This window comes from Camelus dromedarius, chromosome 7 (assembly GCF_036321535.1).
Source record: "Camelus dromedarius isolate mCamDro1 chromosome 7, mCamDro1.pat, whole genome shotgun sequence".
NCBI classification, from domain to species: Eukaryota; Metazoa; Chordata; class Mammalia; order Artiodactyla; family Camelidae; genus Camelus; species Camelus dromedarius.
Window position 1 is genome coordinate 17,996,288 of NC_087442.1, and position 27,678 is coordinate 18,023,965.

The 27,678-nt window shown below is 41.0% G+C and overlaps 1 protein-coding gene across 5 annotated transcripts in view; it reads left to right on the forward strand.

Annotated features, from left to right (window-relative positions):
- The window catches only part of CHCHD3 (coiled-coil-helix-coiled-coil-helix domain containing 3), a 257,560-nt gene extending 238,977 nt beyond the window's left edge, over positions 1-18,583 (forward strand). For 3 of the 5 annotated variants that reach the window (XM_064487348.1, XM_064487351.1, XM_064487350.1), the window contains 2 exons: positions 5,232-5,367; positions 14,598-14,858. In XM_064487348.1, coding sequence (XP_064343418.1) covers positions 5,232-5,367; positions 14,598-14,624 — 163 coding nt within the window. In that variant the 3' untranslated portion in view covers positions 14,625-14,858. Of the gene's footprint in view, positions 1-5,231; positions 5,368-14,597; positions 14,859-17,869 lie in introns of those variants that run through there. The other 2 variants (XM_010975674.3, XM_064487349.1) reach the window with 1 other exon arrangement.
- The last annotated feature ends 9,095 nt before the right edge of the window (positions 18,584-27,678 follow it).

The following is a 27,678-nucleotide window of genomic DNA, read 5'->3' on the forward strand; positions in this document are numbered from 1 at the left end:
TCTCCTTGGGATTTACTGGTTTTAGGGCTTTTACTCAGAGTCCAGTGGAAGACTGGCAATACTTTCCCCTCCCTCCTTGCATATCAGCCACCTCCCTTGGATTCAGATTCCTGAGTTTTGTACTGAAGTCTTTTTCCAAAGTCAACAGTAGGTTAAAATTAAAATATTAAGTATTAAAATATTTTCAGATATGGCTCTTTCAAGCCTTGGGTTTGTAGGATAGAATTCTATAAACTCTGTTGAATCTCAGGCCAAAGCCGAGCTTTTGTTTTACAACGCCAAAGTTGAATCTGTCACTTGAATGGTACGGTGCTCATTATTGGTAACAATCTGTTGTCAGCCTGATTGGTTCATTGAACAAAGGGCAGAACCAGGTGAAGTCAAGGTTGGCGTTCCCTCCACTGATAACAGTGGAGGCCTGTTATGATAGATAACATCATAGCTAATATTCATCATTTTAGAAAATAAATGTAAAAGCAAAGTCTTCTCTTTATTTTATTTTTAAGATTTTGTAGCAAAATGTGTATGAAGACAAATTGAAACAAAGAAAGCAGGCATCTTTTGGAGATGTTTGGCCTTCAAAGTGTAATTGTGGAAATCTGATTACAGCTCAGATAGAGACATTAGTAAGGATGGTTAGCAGTTATTAAGAATGTCAGAAGAGCTTGAAATTGAGTTGTTTTTCAGATCTTGTGTTGTTATAAGGAGGCTGTTTACATTTTATTTTGAAAACGAGTATTAGGATATTGCAATTTAAATAAAATTAAAAATGAAAAAAATTAATAGGTGATAATGAATACATTTGAGATAAATACTTCCTTTATGTTGCATTTTATGATAGCTTTATTATACGTAATAAGAGACATGAGTGAATTATTAAATATTGGCAATACTCTAGGTAAGTTTAGTTTTGTGTTGTGAAAGAAAAGCAGAAATCCTGACCACTGGCCTTGCCGTCCGATGAAACGTTCAGTACAGAATACAGTTAGAGTTTTTGTTGTGCCAGAGGAGTTAGAGCTCAAGATGTCACTCCATGGCTGTGTTGTGTACATGCTTTTAATGTGGTGGATACCATTTTCTGAGACCACCAGATCCCATGAAGGATGCATTGTCACAGTCTGTTTAAAAGCTCAGAATTCCCCTTGTAGTGCCAGTCATTCTCGCATCCTTCCTACACTCATAGTGAACAATTTTTGTGTTCCTGAGAGCTTTAGGAATTGTGGCTGCTCTCTGATTGTCAATACATGACTTCTTGAGGCTTCTGAATGGCACGAGGAAGGTTATCTCCATATTTTATCTTCTCTGAAATTACCTCATTATCCTTGCCATTTATATTAGAACTAAAAAGATGGTTAAGTAGTTTCCTTGAAATACAAAGCTCAGACTCACAGCAAAGAGGTTCCTGAGACATGAAAGTAGGAGAGGCAGCAGCATATCCAACAGCCGTAAAACAGATTACACTAGAGCCTTACGAGGAGAGTTCTGAATACTGCTTATTTATCTCAGCTTCATTTTTACCAAAATGTCTTCATTTCTCTTTGACCAATTAATTCAACTTACAGAAAACTATACAAAGGAAATCATCAGAAACAGTAGTGATAATCTGTATCCATCACCATGGTGTTTTAAACATTTAAAAATTAGAAACTGCCTAAATGTGTCTTTAGACTTTCTGGATTTTTTTTCCCCAAAGTTTCTACAACGGACCTGTCAGTGTCATGAGAAAAATACTTGGATATATTTTCTTAGCTGCCTTTTAAGTGAATATTAGCACTAAACATTAGCAAAAATTGTTTTACTGGCTACAGGATACCTACTAGGAGTGCTTTGCTGGGTTTTGTTCTCTGTCCAGACCTTTGCTCTCCAGTTCTGCTGTTGAATACTGTCAGCAACCTCCTTGGCCTTAAGTGCCACTGTGGGGTGAGCTGGGGTGGGGTTGTGAAGGGCAGAGGGCCAGCGTCTAGTGCTGGTGGGAATGAGGGGAGAGATGGGGAACAGAGTAAAGAGTACCAGAAGAAAATGAAAAGGGAAGAGAGACAGATGTACAGGTGGTGGGATCCATCAAAAGTCCTCAATAATTTCAAGTACCACTAACCTGGATTTTTTCTTCTTTTTGAGGAATATATATTTTCATGTATCAACTTTATTCCACTGGTTTCTTTTTGGTAAATATGTTTTTGGATAACTGTTTTATCTCTAACGTCTTCATTATGGTTTTGAGTTCTCCAGATATTTCTTCTTTGTCTTAATATTTGTCATTCACCATTTTTTATCTTTCCATATAAAGAAATTAAATTATTTAAATGTCTCTTGCAGCTTAGATTTAATTTTCCTTCTTGGGTATCTTGAAATTCTGCCTTTTGTTATTTTTACCTAATAGTGGCTTTTTCCATCAGCAGGAATGAAAGCAGTCAATAAAAATCAATTGATGACTCAATGACTGTATGGAGGGTTTACCATAATGCATATTGGAAATGTCTTTGAAACCCTTTTCCTGAATGGAAGGTGCCATACTTGGTTTTTATGGCCTTCTTATGTTAGACAGTAATCTCATTTAGCATTTTCCCAAAGTGAAAACAGTGCATTAGGGCAGCATAACAAGCATTGCAGATCAATACAGAGGCAGAGCTTTGCCCTTACAGATTAATCCCAGCAAAATGTACCAGAGTCTAGTCCAGGAACTGGAAAACCGTTCATTATGTTGATTTCCACTCTTCTCCCCCTCATTCTGCCATCTAATCATCAATATAGGTTGAAATATGTACAAAAAAGATTTCAGAAGACGTTTGCGTTAGCACAACACACACACTCACACAGAACAGACTACCAGACAGGAAATCAGAGCCCTGGAAGTGAGCAGTATTGATTTGTGGTGATAAAAGTATATTTTGACACATTTCAAATCATAAATAACTCATGGACTTTAACTTGCATGACTAATAGCTCAACCCAGGACAAATGCTTATATATAACTTAAATTACCTCTTTCTAAGGAATCCATGGTATTAGATGAATGAATCCCATTGTGAATAGTCTTCATAGAAGGAAAAAAGCACAGCGTCCTCTTTGTGATGAGCAGTATGTGGAAGCTCTTTCTTTGCAGTCTTTTGCTGTGTGTTAATAGAGGGAGGGGCTATATATCTAGTCCAAATGCTTCTAGCCTTCTCTCCCATCTTCCTTCCCTGAGGTTTAAATTTAAGATGCGTTGGAGGGATGATGGTCCTCAACATTAGGATAAAATGTAACCTTGCTTTCTCACGAACTGTTCTAGGCATTAGTCAGATACTTGCTAGGTTCAGCTGACCTGATGCTCAATCCTGTTTTTTTTCACTATTTATCCAGATGTGTGTCTTGCTATATAATCAGTTAGTTGTGTCTGTGCTTCTCCTCTTTGAAGCACAGCTGACTCCTCTTAGACACTGATGTTCATGGTAGAGGATTAGGGAAATCTGTCCAGAAAAATTCACAGACATCTGAACTTTGAAATCTTAAAGAGAATTGAAACTGCTGGGATTGGATTTAAATTCTGTTCCCAGGTATTTGGCAAAACAGTAAGGTAATGAATGAAAAAGTTATATAAAATTTATGGGTTATTTTTTGCTCTTTATGTCTCCTTTTTTTAGAAGGTAGTAGGGAGTAAATTCCCTTAGGGACCAGTTTGCATTTCAGTTTTCTGTTCTAGCAAAATACATATATCAGCTTTGTGTGTTGGATAAAAGTAATAAAGAGACAAATCATCACCCAGGGGTTTCCTTATTGATGAGAAATATTCCTCCTGTGTTCTCTAGGGGTTTTTTAGAACCCATCAAATTGAAAGTAATGCTGTTTCGAGATTACTATGGAAATAACAGATTTAAATTTCAAAAAAATAACTGATAGGAAAGGCTGGAACCTTTTGTATTAAGCAAAACTAATTTGAAAGAAATATGGATTCTTAGGTTAAAGTGATATAATATGTATTTTTTTCTGTGTATTTAGTCCTTATAATCCAAGTTCCTATACCATCTTAACAAGAATGTTTCATATTTGTTTGTATAATCCATTTGGTTTATTTCATTATCATTTTTCAAGTGTCTTAATTTTCTGGAAGCATATATGTTTAATGCTGCCTATTCACTGAAAGCAATCTAACTAAAATCTTGACATTTGTAAGTATAATTAGTAAAATTTTAGCTCAGGGAATTAAAAAAATTTTCTCTCCACCCATTTGTATTTTTTCCAGCAATTTATTGCATGACGTCTAGAAGAGGTATCCATGTGGATAGCTGAGATCACACAGGAAATAATACATAGTCCTTACTACTTGGGATTTGCATGCTAGTAAAATGCAGGAGACTGTAGTGTAGTCTGTGTTAAGTACATGGTGAAAAAAGTTACTATAGGATCGGAGGTCACCATAGGGAATGATAGACTCTACCGTGGATGGGGAGAGCTAGTGAAAGCTGCATAGAGGAAGTTATACTTCCATACTTAGCACAAGCATTCAAAGATGAGTAGCTATTTTCCAGATACATGGAGATGGTTGAAGGTTTGGGTGCAGAGCATTTCCAAAATCAAGAGCAGTGTGAGCAAAGACATGAAGGAATGTGTAAGAACCAAGCCCTGGAAGGGGTTTAGTTGGGCTGCAGCATGTACAGGGTGGGGGAGATTAAGGTGACAGAGTAGACAGGAACCTGATCCAAAAGGACCTGCCTCTTGACCTTGTATTTTATTTAGAAAGCAGACACTGTCTCAGACTTAAGTATTAGAACCTTCTGGGAGGTAGGAGCAGAGGGTGAAAGCTTAGAGACAGAGAGACCGTGGAGATCATTGCCTGAATCCAAGGTATAAGCGATTAGGAATTAATGTAAGGACAGTGAGTATGGAGAAAGAGGACTGAACTGCGGGATCTCGAGTTTCGTGTCCAATTGAAAGTGGGAATGGAAGAGAAAATTAGGGCTCCCAGGTGGCTGATTCTGCTGGCTGGGCTGAAGAGTGATTGGTACCATTCACGTGGTTCTGTTTTGGATTGGGTGGGAACGTTAAACTGTACGGAGAGGCTCGCACTGATGTCAGTTAATAGAACTAGTTTCATAGAAATGACTTCTTTTTAAGATTGAGGAAAGTGATTTCTCTTAAACTTTTTTTCTGCATTTGCAAAATTTGTATTTCAGTGTTTTATGTATTCTTTAGCCTTGCTCTTTATTTTGTTGAAGACCGTTTGTCTCAGTGGTCCCTGTTTTTGTTTTCAGGCGGTATGAGTGTCATCCTGTCTGTGCTGATCTGCAGGCCCAAATCCTCCAGTGTTACCGCCAGAACACCCAGCAGACCCTCAGCTGCTCTGCTCTGGCCAGCCAGTACATGCGCTGTGTCAATCAGGCCAAACAGGTGGGTGTACAAGCCAAGCTAATTGGAGCACCAGAGGACTGGAAAGCCCAACATCATGGGCACTGGTGAGAACTCAGGAGGCTAATGTGTGTGGAAAAGCCTTATAAACCAAACTAGTCATCATCATCAAGAATTGCTGTCACGAGTTGGTTAGGTCTGGTCAACTTTCATCCGGGTGGTTGTAGGAAGAGTCTGCAGACTCCTTCTCTTTGACTCATTTACTTGCAGGGGATGGTGGTGGTGGGGAAGATTCTACCTGAAATAACACCTTTTCCAGTTGCTGTGAACTTTTGTCCTCTATTTTGTAATTGCGCCCTCAAGGTCATTGCCACATATTTCTGGTCAGCAGCTTTGGAACCATCAACAGGTTGTAGTCATGTAGAAAGAAAGGCTGGTTTTAAAAAACAAAAGACAAACATAAAACTAAAACAAAAACCCATCATGCAAGCACCATTCAGTCTTCTACCAGTCTGTAGAGTCCACTCAGTTGAGCAGGGCAAGAGAGGCCAGAGATGGATTTAGGAAACAGTTTCCATCACGTCTGTCTCCTATCTTCATATTCTTCTCAGGAACTTTCATATCAGAATAACATGATGGTCACAGGATGTGTGTTTTCTCTAATTTATGTACTTTAGAAAGCTAATGATAAACCCTGAAGGAAATTATCTGTTCTGGCAGGTCACATAATTGCCTATCACTTAACTGATTTAACAGTTGGTTATAGGTTGCTCTGAGAGATGGAAATTGTTGGAAACCATGGTTCTTTATGCTGATAAACTCCCTAGAGTTGACCTTCTAACCCAACTAAATCTAGTGTTCAAGTTACACAGCATGCCTTCCTGCAGTCTAATTTGCTGTAGTTATAATAATGCAGCTCAGTGTAAATTTCTAACTCTGTAAATATCTGTTGGGAGGGTTGGTATTGTCTAGATAGCTGAAAAATACCAGTAACACTAGTATGAAAAATAGAATCAAGACTTACTAAAACCTGTGTTGTCTTTAGAAGCGTTGCGGCTTGAGGCTCTTTTCTGTCTCTTTATAGCAGCACATGTATAACTCTCAGAAGTAGCCAGTGGTTCCTTTCTTTTAAGGTCTTTGGTAAAAGTAATGTTACTAATGTTAAGTTAGTAAATTTTATTTGTCAAATAACAGCTTCTGATGTGCTCCTTACATTCTCCAGCCTTCAATTTTAATACTGACTGAAGCATGTGGAACCTGTAAGTTGGACGCATGGATTTTTCTAGCTTGATATTAGTGCCGTACTGAGGTGGGGGTGGTGGTCGTTGCACAGAATGTTGGTGACAAAGTGTGTGTGTCATCACTGGTGTCTTGTAATATAACTGCTCTTGTCCACAGTGTGATTTGTAACATTACTGAAGCAGCAGCTGCAGTGGTGTCTGGAGTATTGACTGCATCCTGATTGTCTAGTTTGTGTTCAACTGTCTACATGTAGCCCCATGAGGTCAACAGCGTACATTTATAGAATAAAACAGAGTTAACTTGTGACAAAGTCAAATATGCAGTAGAATTTGAATCGGGCAAGTCCAAGTTTGTGTCCAGGCCCTACTTTTTACTGGCTTTGTGACCTTGGGCCTTGATTTTAATCCTCCGTGAAATGAGGTGATGTAATCTACAGTGTTGTGCCAATTCCATTTCTATAAAGTATTCAATAAGTCTGAAGTTTTTTTCCTTCTGTCCTCAGTGGTATTATTCCATGCTGAAACCAACTTAAACAAATCGGCCAGAAATCTCAAATTATTACTAGTCATTCTAAAGGGGCCCTCTTCCTCCTGTCCACCCCCATCTGCAATATAGTTTAATATTATTTTCAGTGAGTATGTTTCAGGTGCCTATTGTTTTCACAACTCTTATATTCAAGTATTAGACTTAGAGTGTATAACACCAGGCAGTATTAAAAAGATACATCCACAAAAACCTTTTAAACCTAAAATGGGCAACACTGAAATGGGCAATAACCAAGAAACAGTAGTAACACCCTGTATTTCTATATAGTGCTTTTGAGTTCAAGGTCATTTCACATCCAATCTCTTGCTTGTTTTTCATGACAACCTGAGATGTAAATAGAGATGGTTTTATTTTCACCATTTTACAGTTGAGAGAATTGAAACCCAGGGAAGTCATGATGGTAAATTTAACAGCTAGACCGAGATATACCTTGCCATAAGAACAACAAATTTAAACGTAGTGTTTGGTTTTTGAGTTAGGTGTGTGAAGAAACACCCATTTTCCGCTAATACAGATAGAAGGCAATGAGGGAAAATGTGAACGATAATTGTGAAGCAAAGGGAAAAAACTTGAAAATCACATGAAGTAGTGATTGAGGCTGAAAGTAGCAGATAGTGGAGTGGGATTAGGAAGGGCATGAGCAGAGGTGCCGCTTAGCAAGGCCCCCGTTCAAGACCACGTCAGACTGGCTGGCACGGTTTTGCCAATGTTCCATGAGTGGTCTCTTTGCCGCGAACACCACCTTTTTCTTTCTCTTTTTGTGAAGTTAGTCTAACTTTGTGACCCCAACTCTGCCCCTGTTGTTAGAAAGAAACTTCAGCACACGTGATCCTGATCATTTATTATAACAGTTCCTGACCAGTCAACACCCCTCTTCTTAGGTTTCCTTGTTAAATGCAAAGAACAAGCTGGACATGCTAAAATAGTAAACACAGCAACAGCCCATTAGGTTGTGTTGTCCATTTCCGGCGTAGTGCGAGTTTTCCCCTTGGAGTAATTCCAGTAGCCAAGTCCACTTCACTTCTAAATGACTCATAAGCCGGGGCTTTTACTGGTTCCCTTGGGGCATTGTCCTGTAGACTAATAGATTTTACTGATAGGAAAATTTCCGGATATTCCTTAGCCTTACTTTTCATTTCTTACTCATCCACTTTATTCACATCAATCTTTCTTCAGCTAGTCTTAAACAATTCCTCACAGGTCAACATGAGACATTTAGACTGTTACTTCTAGTATATTAAGTTAGATGTTCTTCATAATGGTAAAGAGAAATTAAATTGCTGTAATTATTACTTCTAAGACTTAAAAGCTATTGGCTAGCTATATGAGATTATAGAGATACAGCATTTTAAAAATTAGGAGGACATCAGTTGATAGATTTCCGTGTCTTTTATTTCTCATATCTGCTTAGCCTCATAGCTTTCTATAAACTCCCAAGATTAAATTACCTGTTCTTACCATTGAAACCTGATTCCCATTCAGTCTTGCTTCGCCTACCTTACAGGAGAAGGAAGGGAGGGGGAAATGAGAAGCCCGTAGTGTTGACCCACTAGTGGACCAAAGTGCTCAAGTTCTCTTAATAAAAGGAAGGTGTGTAGAAAGGGCTTGCTCCCAGATCTGCACTGCCCCTGCTCCTTGGGACGCCCCGCTGCCCCTCAGTATACCTGCAGAATCCAGCTGCTTAGCAGGTAGCAACTCTAAGCATTTCAGCGCTTTCCCCAGCTCTGAAGCTGGCTGGTCTCTTGAACATTCTGTGTTCACTGGCGAGGAGAGTGTGTGGGAAATGGTTGCTGACGTTCTGATCTGGTCATGGTGACCTGGGCTTCCATTTCTTCTTTAGTAAATTAAGGATTTCAACTTTTTTACATGGGCTGTTTGGCACAAGGAGCATCCCTGCTTTGGGGACTTTCAGGATTTGTGCCTCTGCCTCTTAGATTTTGCTGTCAGCCTTAAGCTTTCACTCTGGAAGAACAGCTGCACTTCTGATTGGTCTGCCTGTTCCACAGTCTTTCCCTGAAGCTCGTGCTCCTGACAGCCCTGGGGAAGCCAAGGTGACAGAATCAACTGGGACGGGTGAGAGCAGTCTCACAGTTTCTCCAAAGTCAGTGAAGTGAACAGTGTCTGTCTTAGCGCTGCCTGGCAGAATGCAGCCTCCCGGCTAGTAAACTGCATTAGGAAGTGCAGCAGTCTCCCTCAGCCAGCCCTGGGCCACTCTCCTGCAATGGCTTTCACCCTGTGGGCCGTGGACAAAGCAGGAAGCTGGATCAGAAGAGCCAAGGAAAGACTAGCACTGAAAGTAAGGGCCGGACCCAGGAGATGCCCAGGGGACAGAGTGGAGGGTGGAGGCTGGAATCAGATGACGGAGGCCAGGCAGGAGTCGATAAACCATAGCAGAGGTTTAAATCAACAGGTGGGCAGTGGAACCAGGTGAGCTGCTCAGCTAAAGGAAGGACCAAAATCAGGATGTCTTACAAGTGACATCCTCCATTTAGGCCTGTATGCTTTCTGCTGCTCTCCTGGAGGAGATCAAGACGTTACTCAACTATAGTGGGGAACATGGGGTCAAGACCCTGATAAGTGAGGCCAGATCCTAATATGAAGTGTCTCCACCCTAAGACTAGTGTACCCGATTTTTCATTTCAACAAAGTAAATGATGCCTCTGGTCCATGGTTAACCTCTGAGATAGAAGGCGTTGAGGTCAGTGCCTGCGGAGGATTTTGCCATGGCAGAACATGTCAGCGTTCTTGAGGACAGTGTATTTTCTCTCCCCTAATACTTGGATTTATGTTCGATCAGGGCTCAAATACATACCTGTTACTTGAGTATGAAGAGCACCTGAAAACATAGTAGTAGCTGTCACTTTAGAAATCAGAATTTTTCAAAGAAAAACTTAGTGCCAGAGCAAGCTGTATTTGATCATTGTTCTCAGATGAACTGTAAATTACGTGCAAATGTTTGAGTAGACTCAGAAGTTGTTAGAGTTAGAAAAACGGTGAGATCATGTAACCTAATCACATCTTTTCTCTTGGAAAAATTAGCATCTAGAAGAATTTCAGTGATCTGCAGGTGAGGCGGAGTCCAGACCAGAAGAGTCTGATGCCAAACCCAGTACGCTCCTCCCTGTAACATCAGACCCCACATATGGGTGATCAGAATCACCTGGGAAGTTTATTTAAAAAGAACATGCCTGGCCCATCCTCAGAAGGTCTGAGGTGGGTGGGACCCAACATCTGAACTTCCAACAAATTCCCCATGTAACCCTGTCCGCAGAGTCTGAGAACCACAGCTCTAGAGTGCATTGGCCTGAACTGCAGGGGAAGTCCTCAACCTCTCAGAGTCTCTGATACCTGCTTTCTGCAGGTGAGGAGCTGCCCCTGCGGGTCACGGCCTGCCGGGTCTGAGTCATCTGCAGAGGTCTGATCAGATGAACTAGTCCCTTTCTCAGCCTCAGGAACAAATCAGAAGATGTCTTGGACATAGAGGAGGAGCCTCTGACAAAGAAGTTCTCTTCTCTTCTCCTCTTTCCCCCATTGAAACTGTGGGTGCTCCCAGAGGAGGAACCACACCAGGTTTTCCCAGGAGGGAAGAGAGAGGCAGCAGCCAAGGTAACACCCTGACCAGCTCACTGTTGTGACTAGACCCTCCCAGTCACCCTGCTCCCCTCCTCTGACCCACATCAGAGGCCCCTCTCTTTCGGTTGCTTCTCATGGACACAGATGCCCACCTTCAGGGAGCACAAAGATAAATCAAGGAAGTTAATTTTCTGTGACTTACAGGAGCCTGTTTTTATTGTGTCCGAAAAGCTTCTTTTTCATTACCACCTAATGACAGTTATTAATTGCCTGGCTGGGCTGCTCATCCCTCCTCAGGAGGACTCACAGGTGTCCAGAACAGCTCTCCCATCCTCCCTGGGGCTGCCCTTCGTATTTGGAGTCACATATAAGCAAACTAAATTCCAGAGTTTGGGTTTGTTACCCCAGCCTCTTCCATCATAGGAAGTCTTTTCTAAACTACTTTCTGAGAGGAATAGTTGCTTTATGGCAGTTTCTCTCTTTTCAAAATCTGGATTTAGTAGAAGAAATATTACCATGGTAATAGACTTTCATTTTTCTTAATAGGAACATCTTTTCTAGTGCTTACCCTTTAAGAGTTAGAAGTGCAATATGCTAGTGTTTTGTCTGTTATTACAGCAAGTTGTGTAGATAGTTAATTACTTGTAAGTTAATTTGAATGTTACACAGAGCATTTGTCATAAGAGATGAAACTAGACCCAGGCATTAAGAAGTTAACCTGTGTTTCCTTCAAAGCAGGAAGAATAAAGACCAGTACTAGCTGTGGGGGAAAGAGACCAACACTGAATACAAAAACAAGTTTGCTAATCAGATTTTCAGGTGCCCATGAGTTGTGCTTGGTGCAGCGTGTGCTTTATGCTTCTCATAAATTGAATTTATTGATTACTTTCCCTTCTTACTTACAGTCTTCTCCTTCTGTCTCTTCCACTCCCTGTTCTTCCTCAGAGCTCTGTCTTCCACTGCCCGCTTTTCCTGTCCCCCTTAGTGAGAGCTCGGGTGTGTCCAGGGTACATTTCCATTTTAGTTTTCCCCCATAAACCTTTCCCCTGTAAGCCTTCCTTCCATACCCAGCTTTACTATGTCTTTTGGAATCTTGGTGAGGTACTTGGTGAGCTCAGACAGAGACAAGCACTCTGAGCGGTATCTGTCTTTTTAATAAAAGACAAAGAACACTTTTTATTCTCTTCATGATGGTTGTGAGCAACCTAGGGTTGCCATAATTTCTCTTCTACTTACTGAGACAGCCAGTAGCTGACACCCTGCTCTGATAGTCAACCCCTCCAAGAAAGCTATAGTACAAAAATCAATTGATGACATAACTGTGTAACAAAAATATTTGAGGAAAATAGTTAAGATGGTCTCAACCAATGGAAATGACACATGGTCTCTGGTCCCTGGGGCACGGCTCCTGTCTGACAGTGCAGGATGCCAGTCCTTCCTTCCTCAGTGGCTGGAATCAGAGAGAGGCTTGGGAAAAGAGCAGTGTGGGTGCCTGAACCATTCTGTCCTTTTGGTACTTTAGCCAGCTGTTTATAAGAGGTGTTTCTGCAGCCCCAGTAGGTGAATGATGAGCAAATGCAAGGAATTTCTTTCTCCACATTAAGATCAAGTGTTAGCAGTTTCTTAAATGAAGGAAGCAATTTTTTATAACTTGCAAATCTCCCTCATTCTTTGGGGAATTTCCTATGTTAATTTATGCAGTGTTAAATTTATGCAGTATTGAAATTCAGCCCAACAGCAGCTACTTACAAAACCAATACAGGGATGGTAGGAGAACCTATAGGTGGCTGCTGACCGATACAGACCCTTCCCGGCCTCAGGGTCCCTCCAGCGAAAGGTCCTTGGATCTGGGTTTTAGGAGCTTTTATGGCATAGTTGTGATATACTAAAAACACAATATGTTTTGACAGTTTATTCATTTTTTTTAAATTTCAACTTGATGTTGTATTTGTTAATATCTCTGACAGAAATTTAATTTTGTACCCCCCTGCCACCCACTGGTGGCAGCTGAGTGCAGTTTGACCACATGTGTGTAGAGCAGCCCTGGAAGACACAGCCTTGTCCCTTGTATCTTTAAGGAGTCACCTGTGAATCAGGTGAACTGCCATGCTCTCTTTGAGGATGTGATTTTTAATACACGTACCAAGGTATTTTGTGAATGTGGTTACTTCTCTGTATTTAATATTTGTTTAAAAGTGTTCTTTTAGTGTCTTCATGTTAGACTGGCCCACCGATCTTCAAATCAGCCAGGGCCCAGCTCACCTCTCTTAAGAGTCCGACATTCTTAGCATTACATGTCCTGGGTGAAAAATTACCCTTCTGTATTTGGTTGGGGGTTACAGGGAGATGAATAGTAAAAAGATTCCATAGACTCTTGTAAACACTTTAACTGTTGCTTTTAATTATGTTGTGGTCACTGTGAATAATTTTGCAACATTTGAAAGGAGGTACGTTGTCACACAGCTGTTGCTAAACTATAAGACCCAAATTATAGAGTAAGGCACAGCTGTGTTGTTTTGACCAGACAGGTAACAGCTTAAAGTTCCCATTGGTATGTTGAAGAAAGTAGTGAGTATGTAACCCACAAAGTGGCATCACTCACAAAGTGATCATTGTCTTTAGTAATTAAATACCTTTATGTGGGCTCATTGTAGACCTGCTTTATACTGGCTTCTGTTTTGTGTTAATAAGTAATGTTGTGGCAAGGTTGTCTATGTATCTGGAGTTTATAGAGCTTTCCATCTGTGTAGTTGGAGAGACTTTCACAGATCAAGTCACAAGGTGTGAGGATAAATGACACTGTGACATTGCCTGGTCTGACTCTTACATGGTAAGTGCTTGGTTTTTAAGTTTTCCAACAAATGCAGAGCTCATATAAATGATAGGTTTCAGAGGAGCCTCACATTCCGGTTTTAGTTCTATGAGACAGCTCTGTGCTGAGTGGAGTCTTCCGCTTAATCTGCTTTGTCTCTTGTTTTCTCTAGATACATCTAGCTTTTCTGATTTACTTCCTCCTTAACTGCATTGTCATCTTTTCTGACCATTTCAGTGTGCATTCTCTCCAAGCTAGTTTGTCTCCTTTTATATCTGTTCTTCTCTTGTGCCCTATGGACATTAGACTTGTAGAAGCCTATTATCCTGGATACTTTAGGATAATCTTTAGGATAAGCTATCCATCCTGTGCTTCTGTGACCCAATTTGCTTATTTGTCCTTCCCCTTTTCTGCCCTTTATTCCAGTCTCTTTTCTTTATCTTTGACCTTAAATCTTTATCTCTAAAGACCTTTGACCTCTTTCCCAAGTCTGCAACTTCCTTCTAGACATTTCCATCTGGAATGTCTCATCATCATCCTAGTCTCTCAAACCTAGAATTTCAGTCATCTTACTCACTTCCAGGAGGAAGTGGCTCCTCCCCTGATTTCCCTGTTTTTCTTAGTCACACCCCCATTCTCTCTGTCACTGAGGACCCACCCTACCTTAGATCTCATTATCCCTTTTTTTCTTCCCTTGTCTTTTTATGGCTCTATTTCTTGTTCCCATTCTTACTTGGTTTCTAATCTGCCTCCTCCCTGGTCTTCCTGACTCCAGACTCTCCTCCATTGGATCCATCATGCTAAGGATGTCAGGGTAACTTTCCCAAATGACATTCTCCTATTAAAGACATTTGTTGGATTCCCAGGTTTTTTCTGTGGCCAACAAGGAAGTATCTCAGCCTGAAATCCACTCTGGGCCCTTTTTATACTCTTTTCCTTAGTACCTCCTGAGTGCCTACCCTTTCCTCTAGCTAGGCCTGTCTCTCTCCATTCTTCATCCCACACTTACTGGGCTTGTTTCCACCTCTGAATCTTCACCAGTGCTTCCCATGCTCACTCCCCCTCCCCAGATCCTTCTGTTTGTATTCTATCTATGCAGAAAGATCATCTGAGGAGCCTTACCTGATCACTCCAGCTGCAGAGAGTTATCCTTTTCTGAAATGGGCAGCACCACTCCACTTGTGAATACTTTCTCTGAAAGAGTACACAAATTAGGAAAGAGGAAGAAGAGAAAAAATTGCTTCGTCCTATATATTCTTTTATTGTTCTTGAATTGTATGCTGTGTGCATGTATTACCTATTCAGTAAAATAAAATTTTAATGTATATCTAGCAAATACAGTTTTTTAAATAGCAAATTATCACCTTGTCTTATGCCTTAATTTTCTGTGAGCATGTTATTGGTTTCCCCATATCACCTAACTAAGTACAGTGAGTACCTAGTAGGAGCTCAGATAAGAGCTGGGTGAGTAAGTGGATGGAAAGAAGAAGACATGAACAAATTAGAGGCTTCTTGGGCCTGACCTCGCCTCTTCTTCCTAATTTCAAAACTAAAGGGGAAAGGATCACTTTTGTTTTCTTAAAGATTCATAAAAATGGAGACAGTATATCATCTGCCTCAGCTAGTCAGAGGTTTGATCTGATAGTTAAGAATTCTTATATATTTTATATATAGAATTTTAAATATAGAAAATCCCAAAAACTCAACCAAAATACTGTTAGAACTGATCAACAAATTCAGTAAAGTTGCAGGATATAAAATTCACATACAAAAAAATCAGTAGTGTTTCTGTACACTAACAATGAATTTTCTGAAAAAGAAGTTGATCCCATTTACAATCACATCAAAAACAATAAAATTCTTAGGAATAAATTTAACCAAGGATGCCAAAGATCTCTACTTTGAAAGCTGCAAGACATTGATGAAACAAAGAAATTATGAGTAAATAGAAGGGTATCCCATGTTCATGGATTGGAAGAATTATTATTGTTAAAATGTCAGTATTGCCAAATGCCATCTATAGATTCAGTGCAATCCCTGTCAAGATTCCACTGTTTGTTTTTTTTAATAAGAAGTAGAAAAAGCACTCCTAAAATTTTGGAACCACAAAAGACCCCGAGTAGCTAAAGAAATCCTGAAAAAGAATAACAAAGCAGGAGGCATCACACTTCCTGAACTCACACTATACTATAGAGCTATAGTAATTAAAACTGTAGTACTGGTATTGAAACAGACATACTGACCAATGAAACAAAATCAAGAGCCCAGAAATAAACCTAAACATATACAGTCAACTGATATTTGACAAGGGAGCTAAGAATACTCAATGAAAAAAAGATTGTCTCATCTGTAAATGGTGGTGGCAAAATTGGATATTCACATGTCAAAGAATAAAACTAGACCTTTATCATATACCTTTCACAAAAACTAATTCAAAATGGATTAAAGTCTTAAATATAAGACCTGAAACGATGAAACTCATTGAAGAAAACATGGGGGAAGAAAGCTTCTTGACAGGAGTCTTCATAATTATTTTTTGCAAATCATACCTAAAATATAAGGAAAAAAATAAAAAATAAGTGAGACTACATAGAACTAAAAAGCTTCTGCACAGCAAAAGAAACCATCAACAAAGTGAAAAGACAACCTGCAGAATGGGAAAAAATATTTACAAACCATGTATCTGATGAGGAATTAATATCCAAAATATATGAGGAACTCATACAACTCAATAGCAAAAAAAAAAAAAAAGGACCTAAATAGACGTTTTTCAAACAAAGATGTTTGGCCAACAGGTGTATGAAAATATGCTCAATGTCACTAGTCATTAGAGAAATACAAATTAAAACCACAGCAATGAGCTATCACCCCATGCCGGTTAGAATGGCCATCATCAAAGAGACAGGAGATAAGAAATTCTGACGTAGACGTGGAGAAAAGGGAACCCTTGTGCACTGTTGGTGTGGTTGCAAATTGGTGTAACAACTATGGAACACAGTATAAAGGTTCCTTAAAAAATTAAAAATAGAACTATTATATGATCCAGCATTTCTGCTTCTGGGAATATATCCAAAGGAAACAAAAACACTAACTCAGAAATACACCTGCACTCCCATGTTCATAGCAGCATTGTTCACAGTAGCCGAAACATGGAACCAACTTATGTCTATCAATGGATGAATGGATAAAGAAGTGTGGTATATATATATATATATATATATATATATATATATATATATATATATACAGTGGACTATTGCGTGGCCATTAAAATAAACAAGGAAATCTTACCCTTTGCTATAATATGGGTGAACCTTGAGGACATTATGCTAAGTGAAATAAATCAGACAGAAATACTGTATGATCTTACTTGTATGTGGAATCTAAAAACAAACACCAAGCTTATATAGAGAGAGAAGCTTTTGTGGTTACAAGGAGGGGGTGTGTTGGGGGGGAATTGGAGGAAGGAGGTCAAAAGGTACCAACTTCCAGTTATAAGGTAAATACCAGAGATGTAATATACAACATGATGACTTTTGTTAACACTGTGTTACAATATAGGAAAGTTAAGAGATCTCAAGAGTTTGCAATACAAGGATAATTTTTTCTTTTTATTGTGACTATATGAGACGATGGATGCTAACTAAACCTATTGTAATCGTTTTCAGAATGTATGTAAATCACACCATCATGCTGTATACCTTAAAACTTTTAGTGCTGTATGTCAATCATTTCTCAATAAAACTGGAAAAAAAAGTTCTTCCTGTCTGCCACTCCTCACCCCCACCAACATAAATAATGAAATAAAATGTAGGAGCCATATTTGTAATTTGGGACTAGGTACTTATCCGTGTAGCTCTGCCCAGCATTATGATTTCACGTGCATCTTCATTCTGCCTAGAGTGAGCAGCAGTTTCAGAGAGAGGATCTTGTCTTCACTTGACAGATTCCTTCTTCATCACACTCCATCCCCACCCCTTCCCTCTTGGCCAAAGCTTTCCCCCAGTCCCTGTGCCACCAGAAATGCTCCCATACATTTCCACTTGTCCAGGGTAGTGAGATCGCACACACATACTCCACCCCTATACACACACACACACACACACACACACACAACCCCCGCCACTGCCACCACTCCCACAGTCCAGGCCATGTTCACCCTTAGGGTGGGCTGCGGGGTCGTTTGGAGATTTACATGCTTAAACAATGATCCTCATTAAAAGGAGTCATATTTCGAGACCTGGAAGAATACGTCTCTATGTGTTTTTGAAGTAGGTCTTTGAAAAGCATTACAAATATTACTAAATTGTTACTGCCATTTTTTGGTCTCCTTCTGGTGGTGAATCTTAACGTTTTTTATTTTTCTTGCAGAGCATGCTTGAGAAGGGAGGATAAAGTCAACTTTTAGAACAAGCAAAACTTCTACGTTAATTCCAGAAATGGAACATTTTTTTTTCCTAGTAAGAAAGTAACCCATTTAAAGAGAAGACCGTTGAAGAGAAGCATCAGAGAGCAGAGTCAGCAGAAGCATATCACAGTTTGATCGGCAACAGTTTGAAAAGCCAGGGCCTAGATCAGGAATCAGCCATCAAGGACGTGCTGCAGAGTTAATAAAGCCCATTTATGATGATTAAAAAGAAAGGCAGCCCTCTCCACCTTTTGTACTTTCGATTCCGCTTCCTCCTCTAACCAAGTGCTGCCATTTGGTGAACCTTCACTCCAGCAAAGCTGGGGGTTGGGATCGAGGGCAGAGATCATCAGAGTGGGAAGAAGAGAAGCCAAAACCCTCCTTCTCAGGCAGCAGTGCTGGGCGGAATTGGCTAGGCTGTTGTCACGTTAGGTTCCTCTTTTTCTTTTCTCTGTGTCTGTGTAAGAGCTACTTTATTTTAACTTATGGTGATCATGTAAGAAAACAAAAAGGAAAGAAAATGTACCTCTTTTACTGGAATAATGTTTCTGATTACAAGTGAAATAGGCATCTTTTATCAACATGAAGGAAACCTTGGCTTCTGCGACATCTCTATCATGAATACTGACATCTTTACTTCACTCACTATCAATAATAAATATATTTTCTGACGAAGACTGGCATTGTGGTCTGGGGCCTCTCGTATTATTGATTGATTGATTGATCGATCGATCGATCTGTTTATTTAGCCGGATTAGATGGTTACACTTATGGAAATTGAGTTAATTTATACCATTATTAATTTGTATTTGTGTGGTACGTTTCCTCTACAAAACTCCAACATGCTTTGCAGAACCTTAGACAGGCAAGAGATACTTAAAACTTGTAGGATTCAGGAAGATCTTTACAAATTGCATGAACCTTCCTTTCTTTGGAATGATTGCAGTCATCCTGCCTGGGGCAAGAGCTAGACTAGATAACCTTGGTTAGGAACTTCTGACCCTGCGATATAGGAAAATGTTAAAAGGGAAAAAAAAAATTAATAGCTTTTTTTTCTCTCTCCAATTTCATCAAAACTTCCTGATGATAATTCTCACTTTTCTACTGGAGGATTGGTGCTTCAACACTGGAAGTTACTTGGAAATGAGTAGTCACACTGAATGGAAAGATCTTCCCGGGAAAGAGAGAAAGAAAAGAACACCAGTGCTCTGTGATGCCATCTAAACATCTTTTGTCGTGTAGAATTTTTATTTCATTTTTATCGTTACAGGAGATAAATAAGCAAAATAATTAAGAATTCAGGCTCTGGAATAAGGTGCATCTGTGTTCAGATTGCGACTCTGCTCCCGCCCAGCTGTGGGACCTAATTAAGTCACCCCACCATGCTAAGCCTCAGATTCCTCAACTGTAAATCAAGGGGAAATGCAAGAACCTGCCTTGTAGGCTTATGGTGAAGAGCACAGATGCTTTCCACACACATTTGGTCAGGCTTGTTGGATTATTCAATAAACTGGTATTTGGAGTTGGGGGCGTGGAAAAAACGTCCACCTACTTTTTACTTAGGGAAGTTGAAGGAATGTTAACTTGTTTTGGGAAATTTCAGCCAGCCCCCTTTAGTGTAAGTGTGGCTTCTTATGCCACGTTTGAAATCCCCATTTGAATGGCATCTCTGTGGATAGTTGAGGACACACCTGTAAACCTGATGCTGATTCTGAATGACGTTGGGGACACTCCTACCGTAATTACTGAGCGGCTCTGTGGTTCTGTTTTGTGAAAGTTTTTTGTTTTTGTTTAAGTGATGCAAAATAAGCTGCATTCATTTCGGTGTGAGTGAAGGAAGCATTGGTAACTTGAGGAGCAGCTCGTCTTGGCGTTGTCAGGAAGGCATCCAGGTAACTGCCTGGGAGAAATAATAGGGACACAGAAACAAATGCGTACACGGTGACTTGCCGTCGTGTTTGCAAATCAGGTAACTCACAAATTCCCTCCTATACTGTTTTGTTTTGCAATTTAGAGCCAAGAACTTGGCACATCCCAGGCTGCCAGTCTTGTTGCTGGCAGGGAAATACAGCACTGAAGAGTCAGGCATTTAGAGCTGGTTAAATCCATGAAAACGGAAGGTGGTCTGTCAGGACATCTCTCTCCCAGCACTGGTTATTAACTTCTCATTCTGGTAAACACATTGTGTACAAAGGGGAAGGACTGCACTTTTGGAGAAATAAAAGGCTGAAACGATGCCTTTTCCTGAACCTCGGAGACCTCCCTGTTAATTGCATCACGGCTCTGCCTGGGTCACCTCAGGATGATTGCTTGAAGAGAATGTTGTGAACTGTATGAGGCTCATGGGAGTGACACATAACAATCAGTATCTCCATTAAGTAGAACACACCTTGAACCACAATAGTTTAGCTCATGAAGCCAAGAAGAATAAGGTATCTTGAAAGCTGGTCAGATGTTACCACGCTTAACTAATGTCTAGTGAACTTCTAGAAGATAACGGTCAAATCACAAAGTCCTCCCTTTGAAAAGTCAGTAACTTACTGCAGAAAATGTGCCAATGTGCAGTGGTTTGAAAAATTGACTAAACATAATTAGCAGCAAATGTGAACTGCTAAAAGCCAGGTACTTGTGGCCTGCCAGTCAACCAGTGAGACTCCTCTCTACAGCAGCTCTGAGCTGCCGCTCTTTTGCTTCAAACTGAACAAGTGGCCAGATGTCCTCAGCCTCTCTGGCTTAGGAGTTGGGAACCTGTGGTTCTGAGCTGGGTCTTTCAGCCGACAGGTGTAATTGCTTCTGCCAGAAGCCCCCAGGCTAATTCTTTCCCCCATTTCCGTGAGCTGTAGGCGCTGACCCTTTGAAGATTAAGAACTAGAGTAGTTGAACAATTGAAAGAGCTGTAGTAACTAACTGTGATGATTCTGTTTCAAGTTTCAATTCTTGAAAAGCTCCTGCTTTGAATGAGTGAGTTAATGTTCATTTTCTCTCTCACTGCTCCCCCAGGTTTTCATCCATTTCTCATGTTCCCCCCTCAGTTCTCCATCTTTATCGCTGCCTCTAGCCTCTTCTGTGTGTTTAAACTTTTCTCACCCTTCTTGGCCTTTCAGGCGCGCCTCCTGAGACATAATAATATGGCTTTATCTTGGGTGTAGAATCCTGGGCTCTTGCTCTGAGTTCTGCTCTGTTGCCTCTTGGAGCAAGCCGTGCCTCCTCAGGTTTCTCTCTGCCCGGTGGCCCGCTGTGGCTCTTCTGCATTACAGCAAGTGATTGCTGATACTTCCTTCCCTTCCCCAGCCGCCTAGTTCTTATATATATTTAGTACTTCTTATCATTTAGTGGTTTCTCATATTTGTAGTTCTTAATTTATAAACCTGGTCAATGGAACTTTTTAAGTTCTATGAAAAAAAAACTAAATATGTATTTAATTCTCTGTGACCTTTGTATTTTCCCTATAGTTTATGTTCCTCATTAGAAAAAAATGGTTTCCTGTCCCTTCCCCCAGAGAATTTACCGAGTGGGCAGGCTATGTCCATCCTTTGATGTCTCCCCAGGACTTGTAGCCAGTTTGTGCCCATGAGACCCATGATCCAACCCCCGCCCCCCCCAGGACAGGAGACCATGGTGCCAACGCTCTGCTACCTGCATTAGTCTGAACAGTACATATGCTGGTTAACTCAATTCCACAGTTTATTTTTAAATGTATATGGAATATTTGTTTAAGCCTCTTGTCCTGCTGAATCTGTAAGAGAATGCAGAATGTTATGGTTTTCAGTTTTCACTGTCTCCTTCCCTTGACCTACTTAGTGTCGGAGGTGCCAACAGTGACTGAAACTATGTAAAGAGAATTAAAGGGACTTACTATTCAGAAGACAGAATACTAGCTCCTGGAGATCAAGGCTGTGTGAGAGAAGGGCTGGACATTATCCCCATGAAGTCCTTTTCATTCTCTAGCTTCCGTCATTCAGAATCCACTGTAATTTGAGCAGAGAAGTGATTTTTACTTTTTTCAATTTAGATGATCTAAAGCTATATCCACTCACTGTCACCCCCAGCCTGCTCATGGCCCAGGGAGATGGGAGCAGTCAGTGATTTTTTTCAGGTTCAGTGAGGCGGGAAACTTCAAGGCTGCCTTTGCATATCGAGGAGGTTCACTCTTGCTCGAATGTACCTTGGAGAGCAGTGATGGTGGATTGACTTGATAAGCACCAAAGACAAAGTGGACTTGGTCTCCCGTACCCGGAATGAGATCCCCTCACTCTTTGGACAGGGTCCCTAACACTTAAGAATTTGGACCTAAGTACCAGAGAGCTTCAGGAACTTTCAATTCCATTACTTTCCAAAGCCCAAAGTCACTGGGTCCTAGGTTTGGGAGGAAGACAGCCAACCACCTAATTCTCCTACTTCCAGGCTGATGTTTGAATGAAGATGATGAAATTGTATATTTCATGTGCAGTGTTCTCTCTCTCTCCCCTGTGCCTCCAGCCTCAGCACTGCTGGCAGAAGCCCTACAGAAAAAGGTTAATTGCTTCAGGGGAGAAAGCAAAAGTCATCATCCAAATCAAGTGTCTTCCACTTTTCTTACAGTTGTCTTGACCTCCGAATAGACCCTCCACCTTCTCTCGACCATAACAGCTGCCCTATATTTTGGGGAAGAGCCCAGTGTTCAGCCTAATTTGGATTCAGGAAATGTGGTCACCGTATTTATGACTTTCAGTTAAGGAAGTTGGAAACTGAAAATTGAATCTATCAAGTTCGGTCCCTGAAACTCCCTCAAACCAAGTCAACTCTAAAATGAAAAACAGCTGTGCTTCAATTTAATGAAATGCTTCAAACCTCTTGAAGTGAGTTTGATTAGGAGAGGCCTCCACGCACTTCAAAGATCTTCCCATGCAGAAAAGCTTGACTTCCCTCACCTCTCTGTCCCAGTCCGTAGTCTCTGCCTCTCCTGGAAGGATCCTTACTGGGCTGTGGCCACTGTCATTTTGCTGAGAGGCAGTCTGCTTTGAATATAATCCTTCAAAGTAAATTACATTTCCATAATAGCTTTTAAATGCAAATACGGAAGCCAGAGGTCAGTGGCCAAGTTGCTGGGTACCACTCTGCTCTAGCTGTGCCTTCCCTGCCTAGACTTCATCCTGGTGTAGGGAGTGGCCTGCCAGGGCAGGACGCCAGGTGGTCTGTATTTAGGGAGCCTCCTGCAGCCGTTCTCTGTTGGGTCTGCCCACTGGCCAGGCTGCTGCCGGGCCCTCGGCCGTGCCCACCCTCTCCCTGGAGAATATGTACAATAGGGGTTGAGGGCCAGATGACTGGGGACAATTGCTTATTATCTGCTGCCTGTGCAGTTCAAGAGACAAGGGTAAAAACCATTTTCTTCGTTTCACAGCCACAGGCCATGTTTCTCAGTCAGCATCAAACCAGAAACGCAATGCCAGCCTGCAGATTTTAGCTTTGCTCTGCATCTCCCTAAGGTAATGTGCACCCTGGTCTCAGAAGCATGACCATGAAGTCATTGAAAATATTATTCAACACTGAGTTGAAAAGGCAGTGTCATTTTATTTCAAGCTTGGAAGGCTGGCTGCAGAGCAAGAGCTGGAAACTGCTTTAGCAGAGGGTGGACAGGATGTCAGCTAACCTGCTGTTGGGAGTTGGAGTTACCTCAGTGTTCTTAAAATGCCTTTGCAGCAGTCACGTTTTAAGTATGAACCCAAAATAAAAGAGCCCACACTCCTTACCCTCACACAGAACTTAACACAGAACTTGGAAATCTCAGTAACTAGGCAGAAGGTGCTTTTCTTCAACTGGAGATGAATTTATCAGTGCAGTTAGATGTTACTGTATTGAAGCAGAAGAGGGGTTATGAATCTCCATTAAGATACTGCTGTTTCAGGAACATCAGAAGTTGCTGTCCTGAGTTTTTGTAACCCCTTCAGCTCCGCCCTCCGTGTAGGAGCGGCTGGTTCATCGCCTTGTGGGTCAGCTTGTGCCCCTTAGTGCGCCAGTGGCATTTTCTTGCACCTGGGAGACGCGCTTTTCGGCCACTGTGCCCTGTCACGCTGGCCTTGCCCGAGTCATTCATACATTAACTCGTCTAATCCGCAGAGCCTACCCCTGTGCCCCAGGCACTGTTCTGGGCGTCAGGGGAATAGCGATCAACGTGACAGACAAGACAGAGGTCCTGACCCTATGGAGTTTATGTTCTTGTGGTGGGGAGGGGGCTCGAACGATACTGTGAGGAAGTAGTAAGTGTTATGCACAGTGTTAAGGAGGGCCGAGGAGTCGTTCAGGGAGAGGGACTAGGGCTTCAGGGTGGGTGTGCTCTGTTAGACTGGGCGGTGGAAACAGCTGAAAGGAATGCCATTTGGTGGATCCTTGACTGTAGTGAGGGAACCATTTGTATGAAGATCTGGGGAAGTGCATTCCAGGCTGGGGGAACAGTAAGCACGAAGGTCCTGAGGCAGAACAAGTTTGGTTTGTCAGGGGAACAGCAAGGGAGTCCTTGGGGTTTGAGTGGAGTGAAAAAGACAGCGATGGGAGACGGGTTCAGAGAGGCAGGCAGGGGTGACAGGTAGGACTTTTTCACTGTGGACTTTGTCCGTGGTAAGGATTTAAGTTTTATGCTGAACATGATAAGCAAAAAACAAAACAAAAAAAACAAAACAAAACAGAGTTTGATGCAGGGCCACCAATTGATCTGATTTACATTTTTAAAAGATCACTTGCTGCTGTGTGAAGAATTATGTGACGTATGGATAAAGAGGAAGCAGGGAGAATGTTAGGAGATTGTTGCTTCCTAATGAAGTAGGAGGGGGTGACTTGGACTAGGGTGATAGCAGTGGAGAAAGAGTCATCAGACTTAGGACATCTATAGATAAAAGTGGACCCAGCAAGACTGATGATTGCACTAGATGTGGGTGTGAGGAAAAGTGTAAGAACCCCAAGATTTCCTCAAGCAGCTAGCAGAATGGCGGTACCATTTACTGTGCTGGAGACACAGTACTAGCAGGTTCAAATTTGATCATTTCAGGTTTAATATATAAAGTGCAATTCCTAGTACAAGTGCAGTAGACCTTTAGGTGTGTGCCAGGGCTCGTTAGAATACTGAGCCGTCCCGGTCAAGATTGTGCAGAGCCTTGGCACTGACTGAACTCACCTAGCGAGTGAATGTGGAGAATGAAGAGGGTTGAAGACTTAGCTCTGCGGCTTTTGGGAGGAGTGGGGTTTGAGGAGCAAAGAGGAATGAGAGGACAGCCGTTGAGGTGGGAGGTCAAGAGAAGAAAGGTCAAGGTCAACTTGGAGGTCAAGAGAAGAAAGTGTTTCAAGAAGGGAATGACCAGCTGTGTTGAATGCTGCTGGTGAATTGAATAAGATGAAGACAGGATTAGCCAGTGGATTGAGGAACATGAAGGCTACTTGCTGAGCAGTTTTGTTGACTGATGAGAATGAAAGCCTGATCACATGGAGTTGAAAGAGTGGGTTTGGGAAGTGGAGACAGTAAGAAAAGGCAGCATTTTTGAGTAGTTTTGCTAAGAGGGGAGAAGGAGCGGGAAGTAGGTAGAGGAGATGAGACGTTCTTGGGAGGTTTCTTTTTAAGATTGGAGATATTGTAGCTCATTTTGTATGCCAATAGAAATAACCAGAAAGGAGAAATTAAGTGAAAAGCCCTTGAGCAGGCCAAAAAGAAGGATTCAGGTGTAGAGCAGAGACAGTTCATCTGTTGTGACAGGAAGGAAGGTCAAGTTCATGAACATAGATTCAGGCAGGCTAATGGATTTGGTTGTGAGAGGAGGAGGTCATTCTCAAGTGATGGCTTATACTTTCTGATCAGCCATGAGGAGTATCCCAAGTTAATGTTCACTAGTAATAACTGAAAACTGAGTGTCATCCTTTCTTCCTTCTTGAATAACTTAAAGCCCAGAAAACCATTAAGTGGGACCACACAAGGTAGGCCTTCATGCAGGAGGAGGGGTGATGGTGGCCCAGAGTGGGATGCCTGAGCAGGGCGAGGACATGTTAGTTCATGGTGTTGGAGCCTGAGTGATGGGAGGATGGCTGCCTTGGTGGGGGGAAGAATGGTGGCATTAGCAATGGGAAAGGGGTTCTATACAGAGGACACTGATCCAATAAATAAGTGTATTGAGGATAATGGGAGCCGGATCTCTTATGGTCAGGTAACAAGTGTTGGTGAGGATGTGGAGGAAAGGGAACCCTTGTGCACTGTTGGTGGGAATGTAAATTGGTGCAGCTACTATGAAAACATTAAAAATAGAATTTCTGGATGATCCATCAATTCTACTATTGGGTATTTATCTATAGAAAAAGAAAATTCTAACTCAAAAAGGTATATGCATCCCCATGTTCACTGCAGCATTGTTTACTGCAATTATTTACTGCAGTAGCCAAGATACGGAAGCAGCCTAAGTATACACTGATGGATGAATTTGGATAAAGTGTGTGTGTGTGTGTGTGTGTGTGTGTGTGTGTGTGTGTGTGTAAGATGGAATACTATTCAGCCATAAAAAGGAAATATTGCCATTTGTGACAACATAGATGGACCTTAAGGACATTATGGAAATTGAAATAAGTCAGAGAAAGACAAATAATCATGTGATCTCAGATACCATCTGTGGAATCTTACAAAATGAGCTCTGGATTCAGAGAACAGATTGGTGGTCACCAGAGGCAGGGAGTTCGGGGGTGGGTGAAATGGGTAAAGTTGGTCAAAAGGTACAAACTCCCAGCTATAAAATATGTATGTCTCAGCTATAAGTATGTCCCAGCTATAAAATAAGTAAATATAAAATAAACAAAATAAGCTATAAAATAAATAATAAGGGATGTAAGTTACAGCATGGTGACTATAGTTAATAATACTGTATCAAATACTTGAAAGTTGCTGAGAGAGTAGATCTTAAAGTTCTCATCACAAGAAAAATATTTGTAACTATATATGGTAATGGATAATAACTAGACTTATTGTGATCATTTCACAATGTATACAAATATTGAATCATGTGCACCTGAAACTAATATGTCAATTGTATCTCAACTAACTATATGTATGTACATGTGTATATATACATAACTATATGTATGTGTGTGTGTGTAGATAGACAGATGGTGCTGGGTCAATTGGATATCACATGGAACAAAAGGGAACCTAGACCCTGCATCATTCCTTACTCAGAAGTCAGTTTTAATTGGAGTGTCATTTAAATGAGTAAAACTCTAATGTTTCTAGAATACAATGTAGAAGAATAGCTTCATGACCTTATTATAAGGAAATATTTCCTAAACAAGGTTCAAAAACACTATATGGGAAAAGGTTGATAAACTGCATTACTCTAAAATTAAGAATTTCTGTTCATTAAGACACCATGAAGAATGTGAAAAGGGAAATCTTAAGAGAGAAGGTATTTGTGAAGCATAAGTCAACAAAGGGTTCACATCCAGACTACAGAAAGAACTACAAATCAGTACGAAAAAGGCAACCAAACAGAAAAATGAGCAAGAGACTGAAATAAGCACTTCACAGAAGTAAATATCTGAATGGCCAATAAACTTATTAAATGTACTCAACAGCATCACCAATTAGGGAAATGCAAATTAAAATCACAATGAGATGCCACCATTTATCCACCAGAATGGGAAAAATTAAAAAGAGAGAAAATACCGACTGTCGACAAGGATGTAAAGCAACTAGCTTCTAACACATTGCTGGTAAGAGTGCAAATTGGTACAACCAATTTGGGAAATGATCTGGCATTATCTACTAAGG